General features: G+C 40.8%; 1 protein-coding gene across 5 annotated transcripts in view; it reads right to left on the bottom strand.

Moving 5' to 3' along the window:
* The window catches only part of chd4b (chromodomain helicase DNA binding protein 4b), a 20,855-nt gene continuing 9,702 nt past the window's right edge, over window positions 1-11,153 (bottom strand). Inside the window, exons 23-40 of one of the 5 annotated variants that reach the window (XM_042422869.1) lie at window positions 10,982-11,106; window positions 10,787-10,879; window positions 10,525-10,666; window positions 10,074-10,243; window positions 9,588-9,777; window positions 7,917-8,003; window positions 6,828-6,919; window positions 6,522-6,655; window positions 6,097-6,241; window positions 5,820-5,976; window positions 5,115-5,200; window positions 4,759-4,993; window positions 4,620-4,670; window positions 4,250-4,420; window positions 4,013-4,121; window positions 3,181-3,313; window positions 2,881-3,076; window positions 1-1,280 (exon numbers count right to left, since the gene is read on the bottom strand). In XM_042422869.1, the coding sequence (XP_042278803.1) occupies window positions 1,078-1,280; window positions 2,881-3,076; window positions 3,181-3,313; window positions 4,013-4,121; window positions 4,250-4,420; window positions 4,620-4,670; window positions 4,759-4,993; window positions 5,115-5,200; window positions 5,820-5,976; window positions 6,097-6,241; window positions 6,522-6,655; window positions 6,828-6,919; window positions 7,917-8,003; window positions 9,588-9,777; window positions 10,074-10,243; window positions 10,525-10,666; window positions 10,787-10,879; window positions 10,982-11,106 (2,519 nt within the window). In that variant the 3' untranslated portion in view covers window positions 1-1,077. The remainder of the gene's footprint in view (window positions 1,281-2,880; window positions 3,077-3,180; window positions 3,314-4,012; window positions 4,122-4,249; window positions 4,421-4,619; window positions 4,671-4,758; window positions 4,994-5,114; window positions 5,201-5,819; window positions 5,977-6,096; window positions 6,242-6,521; window positions 6,656-6,827; window positions 6,920-7,916; window positions 8,004-9,587; window positions 9,778-10,073; window positions 10,244-10,524; window positions 10,667-10,786; window positions 10,880-10,981; window positions 11,107-11,153) is intronic. The other 4 variants (XM_042422874.1, XM_042422871.1, XM_042422870.1 and 1 more) reach the window with 4 other exon arrangements.

The raw sequence follows: 11,153 nt of genomic DNA, 5'->3' as shown, positions 1-11,153 counted from the left end.
AACTGTTGACCTTTTATTTTAGTCCATAAAAACAAACAACAATGATAAAAACAACAAGGTGGTAACCATAATAATTATATTCAATATGGAAAACAACATAACAATAGACAGTAAGAAATTAAATTAACTTAAGATTGCCATCATTCTCAAAACCATCCCATGAACCTAAAAGCTGTGGAGCTACTGCATGTCCGTATTTCGGACAAACATGGGAGAGTTTCCAGGGAGCAAATCTGCGGTGCAGTTAGGAATGTCGAGGTGCTGGTTGGGGTGTGAGTACAGAGAGATAATCCCGGGCCCGGTCTCCTAACGAGACCGGTGGGTGTTTGGGATGGAGGGACGTGGGAAGAGGTAACAGATTTGACTGACTGATAGAAAAGTGACAGCAACAGTCTCTCAGTGTCAGGGGCATTCTGCAGTAGAGATGCACATCAAATATGCCCTGTTTTATACATACACACATACTGGAAACAGACACACATACACACTCTACACACATACAGGTGAGGACATTAGACTTTTAAAGTAAAAGTTGAAAATTTCACATTTCCTAAACGTGAAAATGAGCACAATAAAATCCCTTGAATTCTTTAATAATCCAAAAATTACTACAAAGCACCGGTATACTCCAAACATGCTGCTTTTTCTTCCATCTAGCCTCGTCAGTTTCATGATACATATAGTTACATAGACACGTTTGACCCTGCTGCAGAGACAGAACAGGACAGGTCAGGGGAGCTGCCCGCAGTTCGGTCACGACGACAGTGCTCAGGTTAGAGGAGTTAAATCAGATTCCCAGTGGAGGAGAAAGACCTGTTTCTAGTCTGCCACAAAGAAAGAGAAGTGATTCTTCTGTTCACTCCCATCCTACATCTACAGTTCCAGTCTGTTCAGTGAAGGTCCAGCAGCACAGCTGATGCTCTTCTGAGTCCGGAGATGGGTTGTGGGTGTAGAGCGAGGAGGACTAACCTGACTGTGCTGTACATGGTGGTTGAGGGGGAGGACGTTTGCTACACGACGGTGAGATGAGGGCGATCGGCCTCAAGTCAGTGAGTGTGAAATGTGTGAGGTGATCGGTCAGCGTGGCACCTGCATCTGCTGTGAGGTCTGTGACTGGTTCTGGGCGGTGACCTCGGGTCCCCGGCTGGCCAATCGGCTGAGGATATTCCTCTCAGACATTTGCAGTCGCACGGCGACAGGGGGTATCCTGGCGATAGTTGCCGGGAGACGTGTGACATCAGCCTTCATATCGCTCAGAAGTTCCTCGAGCTGTTTGAGAACTGGAAATATGATACTGATGTGAGCTATGATTATATAAATGAAGGTTTGTTTTAGTGTTTGGTGAAATTTGAGAAATCGAAAATTGATATTTTGCAGTTTGGATATTAAATAGATGTTTTTTGGCAATGAAACTTTTTCAAACTATTTTGAAAATTTTGAAAACAGCGCAAATCTTTCTGAATTTTACAAATAGTCAAATGTTCAGTTGTGGAAACGGACTCTAGCCAGACTTTGGGTGGAACTATTTTAAATACAAGGATGCATCACTGCGTGTAATTATCTCTTTTATCCAGCTGCTCTGCTGTTACTTTGTCAGTCTGAAGTCTTTGTCATGTACATGCATAGTTGTAAAAAGGCGATTAGAAACCCACTTGTATGTACTGAATACATGGCCACATATTCTCCAAGAGACATCTAACTTTGGAAATCAGGTTTCTTTAATTCCCTTCCCCAATTCTGGAAACCAGGTTCCTTGTTCACATAATGTTTAAGGAATCATCTTACTGTATCCTGGTTCCCATTCAGAAGAGGACAGACAACTTTCTTCTATTAGTAGAACAATGGAGGAAAAGTTGTTGCTGGTTGTTTCTAACTACCAGTTTCCTCCCACGAGAATATTGTGACAACAACAAGGAAGCAGCCTGTCACTGATCGGCATCGACTGACCTCATCTCTAATACCTCACAGCTGGACTACTAGCTAGTCGAAGTGCTTATTTCCTGAAGAGTTAATGAAAAACTTGTTCAAACATGGAGGCTTCTCTATTTTTAACTGCAGTGTTGCACCTGGTGTAGTTGCTGGTTATGTTAGCAGCTATATTTAGAACTAAGAAATTTTAATATTTGTGCTTACATAATAGTTCCCATTTCCATATTCCTGATAGTATCACAGCAAGGAATACCATGCTCTCTCTGTCACACACGAACACAGGCGCTTCTTATTCAGAAGCGCCCTAAAGGAAGGAAACTGATGTTTTAGTCACATCAGACGTGTCATAATTCAAGCTAAAGGAATATTATTGTGACCCAGTACTGAATAATTAAATACATTTATGTCATCGTATAGAAAATTATTTAACTACTCAGACACTCCTGCTTGATCTGAACCCAGGATGGAAAAATTTTAGTGATTCAACTAACTTGCAATATACAGCAGTCAGGACTTTTGCAGTGGCAGCAAAACACCTACAATGTTTTTCCTTTTGTATATGCTCAGTTAGTGACAGCGAATGTATTGATTGTTTATAGCAATGTCCTCGCTAACGATGAACTGCTCTCCTTATAGAAAATCTGCAGCCTGCTAAACACAATTTATGAGTTTGTTGATCAGTTACGAGGCAACTCAATCAAATACTTCTCAGAAATAAAGTGTTGTCACGACTGAGACGGATGATAAGTCATCTGATATCAGCCACTGTTACTCAGCACATTAGCAAAGTGACTAAAAGCACCTGACTTTGTAGTTGCTTGCCAAGAAGAAACACTTGTCCAGTATACTCCAATAAATAATCTCTCTTTTTAAATCTTTCAAATATTTTCCAAATTTGTGGGAACCCTTTCTATACCTCAAGGTACACTTTTGATCTTTCATATATTTTACCTTTATGCAGCACTGCATTGGCAGGCTTGTTTCCAGACATAGACTCCTTGCTGAGGTGCTGGTGAGACTCGGCAAGACACTCCACCTCACTGAAGCGAGTGTTGAGGGCCATGGAGGGGTGGGCCGGGTCCTCTGTCATGTTCAGGTAGGCCGCCCTGCGCAACTGCTCCTCGATTACCAACGCCTGCTCTAACAACTACACAGGAAATAAAGAAAGACAACAAACCCCCCCAGTGAGACATGAGAGAGACACAGACAGACAGAAACACATACAGCACAAATAGCAAATGTTCAGATCACCTTAAACCTGCGAGCCAAGAACTTATTCTTGATCTCCAGGAAGTTTCCTCTGCTCATCTCCCCTTTGAAGGGCTCATTGAGGATGGCAAACCTCACATCGTTCTGCACATCCTGCCACCGTGCGTAGCCGTGTCTGAGAGACACCGTGGTCAAGTGTAACAACATTTTAGTGAGCTGTGGTTGTGGTTAACATGCTGAGCTGATGCATCAGGGACTCAGACATGTTCCGCTGTACACAACTAGAGCTGCAACAATTCGTCAGTTAATCGATTAGTCAATCAACAAAAAATCAATCAGCAACTATTTTGATGAATGAATAACTGTTTTAGTGATTCTTTAAGCAAAAATGCCAAAAATTAGCTGGTTTCAGATTCTCAAATGTGATGATTTAATGCTTTTCTTTGTCATACATGGTGGTTAACTGAATATATTTGGCTTTTGGTTTTGTTATTGGGACAAAACAAGACACTTGAAGAGGTTGTTGGGAACTATAACGGATATTTTCTGATATTTATAGATAAAACAATGAATCGATTAATCAAGAAAAGATACTGGAACTAATCGTTAGTTGCAGCCCTACAAACTATACATATCCATAAACTTAATATTTTAAGTTGAACTTCTGGTCTATCATCCATTGAGTGGATCAATAAATCCCAAACTAACTTTTTGATCCATTTCTTCGCCTTACAAAACACATACAAGGACAAACAGGAGGCTGAGAACGTTACACAGCATTGATGATACGGTGATTTGGTCGGTAAAACAACAATTTTCCATGAGAATTTAACAAGACCTGCGTGTCTAAGGAAGTGCCCGTTTGAAAGGATACTGTATGATGCCAGCCAGCAGCCAGTAGTCATGACGACGGTGCCAGATCTCAAAGGTCTTCTTGGTGACGGTGGCTGCCCTCTCTTCATTCTGCCACAGAGAGTGAAGCTCTGGGAAGGAGGGCAGAACGGTCAAAAGACAGAAATGAAAGAGAAAAAAAGAGAAGAGAGAAAAAGAAGAAACAGTGCTTGTGTGTGTGTGTGTGTATTTGTGTGTGTGTGTGTGTATTTGTGTCCACCTGTGAATCCTCCATCTGCAATGTTGAACATGAACCTCTGCTTGGTGGCTTTCTTCTTCTCTTCACTGACGTTAACCACTGGCGCAGCTGTTGCTCCTTCTTTGGTGTTCTCTCCATTCTGCAGTTTGCCGGATTCTTCAGTTTTCACACCGTCCTTCTCCTCTTTTTGATCTGTGAGAAAACAACAGAGAGAGAGAAGCACGTCAGCAACAAAGTTCAAAGCTCAAGACATCCTCTCATTATGTACATTTACATTTAGCTTTCCCTTATAAATTTATTGAAGATGTCTTCATCTGAGTCTTGAGTGTAGGTGTACAACGAAATTTACTTTGTGTGTGTGTGTGTGTTGGCGTGGACTTTATGTAAGCACCTTTTTCTGTTGGCGAACTGGTGTCCATCTTTTCATCTTTGCCCTCTTCAGCTGCAACAAGAGAATCACAGTGAGAACGACAGAAAAGGGAAACAGGGAAACGAAACACGGTGGTTATCGGTCTGAACACCTGCCTCACCTTTAGACTTGTCTTCTGAATCTTCACCCTTGACCTCAGCAGGAGCGTCCTTTTCCGCCATCTCTGAAGACTTGTCCTTCTCTTCTTTCTCCTTGCTCACGTCTTCAGCCACCTTCTCCTTGCCGTCATCAGCACCTCCAGTCTCCTTCTCTGTCTCCTCCTTCCCAGCAGCAGGGTCTACTTCTTTCTTTTCAAGCGCAGGGGATTTCTCAGACTCATCTGGGATTTCAATAATCTAGGGTAAAAGAGGTCAGTTTCAAATTAGAAAAAAAAAAATTGAGGACTCAAAGATAATGTTACTACTTAAAACGTATTAAACAAAAATAGTTGATATGGATGGAGAATGCAGACTTTACCTCGGGATCATCTGCCTTCTTGGCTCCTTTGCCCTCCTCTCCCTCCTTCTTTGTGTCTTCCTTGTCATCTGATTTAGATAAATCCTCTTTAAAAACAGAAAACACTTGTAAAGACAGATATGCAAAGACTGCATTTATATCCTGTCTATGTTCTAATGGCTGAACAAGTCAAAAAATGAGTGTCTAGAGGCCAGTAATTAGCTGTTTTGTGATTTTCTGGTTATATCCACAAGAGGGCGTCAGAAAATACACTGACAGTGAGGGTGAACTTGTATTTGGGCCTGAATACAGACCCTTAAGAATGTTAACAGAATGTCTTTCAGTACAACACAAATGAAAAATGCTTAACTGGGGTTATCACAGTGTTACAATTCAGATCTGGGCTTAAAGTTGAAGTTAAGCATGTGATGCTGACGTTAAAGGAGGAAATGGAAATGCATGTCATTTGACATTAGTACAGTGTTACAACATACAGTACACGCGTCTGTGATGGTTATCATTGCATTGTTGCAGTGTCTGACGCGTTATGAAGCTATGATGAAATTACTTGACAAGTGGAAAGAGCAGCATGTGTTTAATATTGTTGCTTTGGGCTAAATTTGTGTATTTATTTATGCATTCAATGAGTTCTGCAGTTGATAAGAAATCGTACAGAATCTTGTTTTAATGATTCAGAGCTAAGTGTGTGTGTGTGTGTGTGTGCACCTGGGACAGGAGTGTTGGGCTGCGTGTCTGCAGGAGTCCCAGTAGAAGGAGTCTTGGGATCTTCACCTGCAGCCAAAGCTGCTGCCCTTTTGTTCTCCTCCAGTTCTGCCATCCAGGGCATCGACCACTGACCGTTCACATGCTCAAACTCCTGCACCTGTCAATCAATATGTCGATCACTCGATTAATGATTAAATATTTGATTTTTTTTTTTAAATCAACTACTAACTCCAGTGAGCATATTTGTTCTGTTTCTTTTATAGCTATAAATACATACCTTTTTCCTTATAAGGGACATCACACCAATGCGAGTAAGCACGTGTTGCCTCGACAGGCCCTCACGCGGGACGCCATCTGCGAAGGTCTCGGCTCCATCAGCCCCCGGCTCACAAAGGTGTCGCATGAACAGAGACACATAAGCCCTGAGAGCATGTGTTAAAAAGAGGGTGAATGGATTTCACCGCAAACACATTTGAAAAAGCAGCAAAAAAGAAAATAAACAAGACAATAGAAATTAATTAATTAAAAGCAAAGCTATATTTTATCATATTACCACAGAAACACAAACTGTTTATAAAACAATATATATAACAGCTCAGAGGCTTCTAGGCCAAACAGCCAAAGCACCTTGAGCTGTACTTGGATGGTTTGTATGGTTTAATAATATCATGATGAGCACAGAAACGTCACATGGAGACTCACTTGAACTCTTTCTCAGATTTCCCTCGCAGGTCCCGGACCAGCCACTGGTTGGTGAAAGCATCCTGGGGAGGCATCCCATAACGCATCACTGCATTCAGGAAAGCCTTCCTCTGCCGTGCGTTAAAGCCCAAAACCTGACAGATAATTTAAGAAGTCAAGATTTTAAAATTATTTTGCTTAAAGAGATGCAAATGCGACCAAAAACTTTGATAGCAATCATTTTCAAGTCAATTTTCATTGTTTTGAAGTATTTTTTTTCATTCAAATGACATTTCTCACACGCTATGAGCTCTGCAGACGACTCACCTCAATGTTCCCGCCCACTCTGGCCAACAGCGGAGGCAGAGGTTTGTCCCTGTCGTTCCTCAGCCCTTTACGGTTTGGTCTGCGTGCATTAGCTGAGAGGAAGTGGTCATTAGTTAGTGCATCTGAAGTGCAGTTCTCATTCAAACTAACGCAGAGTTCACTGAAACCATGAAAATGAAAAGTGAAAAATCGAACTGAATTTAGATACATGTGTGCTTTTATCCTCCTAAAGTTCCTCAGTGACTTACGGCTCATCACGGTCGATCCTGCTGAAGCTGCCTCTCCTCACAATCTCTCTGCACTTCTACATTAAATGCTTCCAGAACATTTACAACTGAAAGCAGTGTTGTGGTAAACTTCATTTAATGAAATTAATGTAACAGAGCCGTAATTAAATGAAACAAAGATATAAAATCAACACAAAATATAACATCTTTGTGTTATAAATTAAATGGCAAATAAATAATATGCAACATGTTTTCAACTGAAATTGTATCATAAACATAAATGAACAAACACAATAGTTAAAGTGCTTTTGTAAACAAACTACCAGTGCTTTTCAAACCAAACTAAATAAGAACAAAACAATCTCTTCAAAGTGCGAGTAGATAGTTCAGCTGGCCGAGGAACCGTTTAATTTTCTTTCCCTGTTTCTCTGCTTTTCTCCGTCTCTTTTCTTCGATTTTCTTTCTCTTTCTTTCTTTTCTTGCCTTTCTACGTTCTGAGCACACGATGCACCGACAAGCACTTTTGGGATTGTTGTTGAGGTTGTCGATGAGGATATCATAGCTGTCATCTGAATCTGAATATGCATCTGCAGGGGTGGTTTGAAGATTGTTAGTGGGTGAAAGAAGTGACCTGAGATTCCTACTAATCTGTAATTAGTCTAATCGGGAACGTCTTACCTCCGTGTCTCAAGCTTTATTGGGGTAAATTCATAAACTCAACTCTTCAACTCTTTACAACTAATGAACATATAGAACATCTAAAAAGTGAATGCTTCGAAGCAGTGACATTCACACTCCATCTTAGCACCAAAGCACGCATCTTCATTCTCTCAACGGCGGCGATCACAACAATGAGCCTTACCTTCAGACCGTTCGTCAAAGTCCTCGTCACCTTCCTCCGAGGCCACCGAGTAATCAGACTGGTTGTCAGATTGATCCTCCTGCCAGTCTAAAAGGAGCATTGACAGAGAAATGTTGAGGACAGAGAAAATAAAAAAAAGACAAACCCTTTCACTGCCTGGACACATTAAGCTACAGCCCCATTAAGATGCTGTCTGACGGGCTTCTAGCTGGAAGGACGAACAACTGCTTCAAACCAAATAATTACTTAATTGTTCACAAATCAACTCAATAAGGGAAAAAAAGATTCTTGTAGAGACAGAATCAAGCATATTCTAATTTGTGTGTATTCTCCACTCTGATCACCACTTTTATAAAAATAAATTGTGAATAATTCAACTGCAGAATAGACATCGTTGAGCTGATTCTACACTCACTGTACAACAAAATATTACAAAAAGCAGAACTAATTCAATAAACAGATATGATAACACTATTTAGCTTATCTTCCTTGTCATATTCTAACTTGTTTAAGCTCAAACTGTCATGCATGAAATCAGGTGACAACATTCAACACACACAACACACACAGTTTTTTTTTAGTTATTTCATTATTGTCAGTAACTGGATATTTTTGACTTTTAAATAAGAATCTATTTAGTTAATTTACAGTACGGCAATTATCTTTTATTAAGTTTGTTGAATTTAGTTCAGACTTTAATTAGGTCCCAGAAGCATGCAAAACACTGCTGCTGCTGCTGCTGTCTATGTAATCTTGTATTCAGTTTGCACAAATAAGTTTGTATCCAGTGGACTGAAGAGGATTGAATGTTTTTAAGGTTTTCATTGTTGACATTTAACAGGCTTTGGTTTATTGCTATAAGTTTACACGGGGTGCAAATATGCACAATATCTGTAATATTATCACCTTTTAAATATGAATCTGAAACTACCGAGTTGTATTCTCTTTAGTAATTTGTTAATAGCCCGATGGATTCCTTCCAAATGTATTTAAGTCAAAGCTGGTTGTTGTAGGAAGGGGAAACATTAATATATGCTTTCGCTGCCCCAGTTCAACAGGCTAAGCAAACGCCTATATTATGCTATCAACACCGGCCTCTTTATTCCCACTAAAATGCTTATTTCGGAGTTGTTGTTTTTTTTGAAAGAGAACCCAGACTCATTATTTAAGACACTCTCGGTTTGTTTTTTTGCTGTGCAACTGTGTTTGAATGTTAATGACCTCTCTTAGCCCAATTGACTTGAATAAAAGAGCTAATGTTATAGCTGCCTGTCTCATAAAGCTGGTTAACTGAGTAACACCCTGAATAGCTGTTCTTACATGAGTCTACAGTCCAGATTTGAGGGGATTCTAGGTTTTATTCTACAGAATGTATTTAAGCAATTTTGCAATTCCTCTTCATGGGACAGGTCCCGTTATTCAAATACTTTCTTTTAAAACATATTTGGCCTGAGAAATAAATATATACTTATCAAAATAACGCACTAACAACACAACTACATTGCTAAACTAAGTCACAAAAGATAAATGATTATAAAACGTTTCATGCCGTGCACTCACTGTATCTCCCGACTCCTTACAAGTCACACCAACACCACACAAACACATGTCCACCAACAGCACTACACAGCACACACAGAAGAAGAGGTTGCATTATATATTGTTCTGTACCCTGTCTTATACCTCGGTCCTCCTGGGAGCCGTCGTTGTAGTTGACCGGCTTTCGAGTTCTTTTGCCTTTTCCCAAATTGCGAGCGAGATCCTCTTGCTGCTGCTCGTAGTGGTGCCGAAGCAGTTTCTCCCAGTAGTCAGGATCCACACTTTCCTCCTGCTTAATAACCTCTCTCTCCACCTCCTCCTCCTCAAAACAAAAACGTATTTCTATAAAATTTATCGGGAATGCGCTGCATAAAGCATGGGATTTCACTATTTAATAATTTGAGAGCTTTTTATGCCATTCAAACTAAAACGACGGTCTAAAAAGACAATCGTGTTAGATATAGGTCCGAGCTAGGTCTAGTTATGAAGCTAAAATGCCAACTAGTGCAAATAACCCCTATTTATATATCTCAGACATCTCCTGTAGGTCGAAACAACTCGACTAGGTCATAATTTCCACATATGCACAAACTTCGTAGACACACACAGATACTGTACCTCGTCGTCCTCATCTTTGACCACATACTGGGCCACTTTAAAGGAGCTGAGGTATTCGTTCATGCTCTGAAGCTCAGTGTCGTCTGTGGCGTCCTGGTTCCTGTCTAGCAAACGGTCAATTGCGTGGTCATCGTAGTGGATCACACTGCTGTCATCCTCCTTGTTGTCCCCTGAAAGCGGGATGGGTCAAACGGAAAGGTGGAAGGCATTAACTATATTAACTCATTGTTTAATCTGTCAGATCAGACCATGCTACACCAGTGAGTCTGAATTGTCAGCCCCAGACTTGACTCCCCTTACCTCAAGACCACGATTTAACCCTAGAGGGGCTTTCTCTACTATTAAATCTACCTTTTACCGATTGTAAATTGCAAAACGTAAAAATGTGGGAACAGAATTTATGCTGGATCTTAAATGAGATGTATCTGGTAGTGGGTTAAAGAGGACTCACCATCTCCAATCTCATCCTTGAACAGCTCTTCAGTTCCAAATTTTAGGATATCATCGAGCTCCTGCTTAGACATGGAGCCTGTCTTGGAACCGAGACCGGGTCGCACCACCAGGTGAGTAAGCATCATCTTCTTCTTCGCCACCTGGTGAAGACAATTAGTAGAAGACCAACAAGCAGTTAGCACATGATCACTAAATTATAATTTAGCTGGTGCAATTTTAAGAGGTCTGTTTAATTTCTCGAAGTGTTTCTTTTCACAGACCTGTGTGATCCTCTCCTCCACTGAGGCTTTTGTAACGAAGCGATAGATCATCACCTTCCTGTTCTGGCCAATACGGTGAGCTCTGCTGAACGCCTACGACACACACACACACATGAAACAAACAGCATAATCTCCTTTCATCCAAATAAACATACTGACATAGATGTAAAGGGTTGGAGGTAGGGTTTTGCATACCTGGATGTCATTGTGGGGGTTCCAGTCTGAGTCGTAGATGATGACAGTGTCAGCGGAGGCGAGATTAATGCCCAAACCACCAGCTCTGGTAGAGAGGAGGAAAGCAAACTGGGGAGCACCAGGAGCTGATGGGATAAAGAACAGAATTCAAATGAAAACACAGAAAGCACGC

Source organism: Thunnus maccoyii, chromosome 10 (assembly GCF_910596095.1).
Source record: "Thunnus maccoyii chromosome 10, fThuMac1.1, whole genome shotgun sequence".
NCBI lineage: Eukaryota > Metazoa > Chordata > Actinopteri > Scombriformes > Scombridae > Thunnus > Thunnus maccoyii.
The sequence above is the reverse complement of the archived record's forward strand: the minus strand, read 5'-3'. Positions and strand labels throughout refer to the sequence as shown.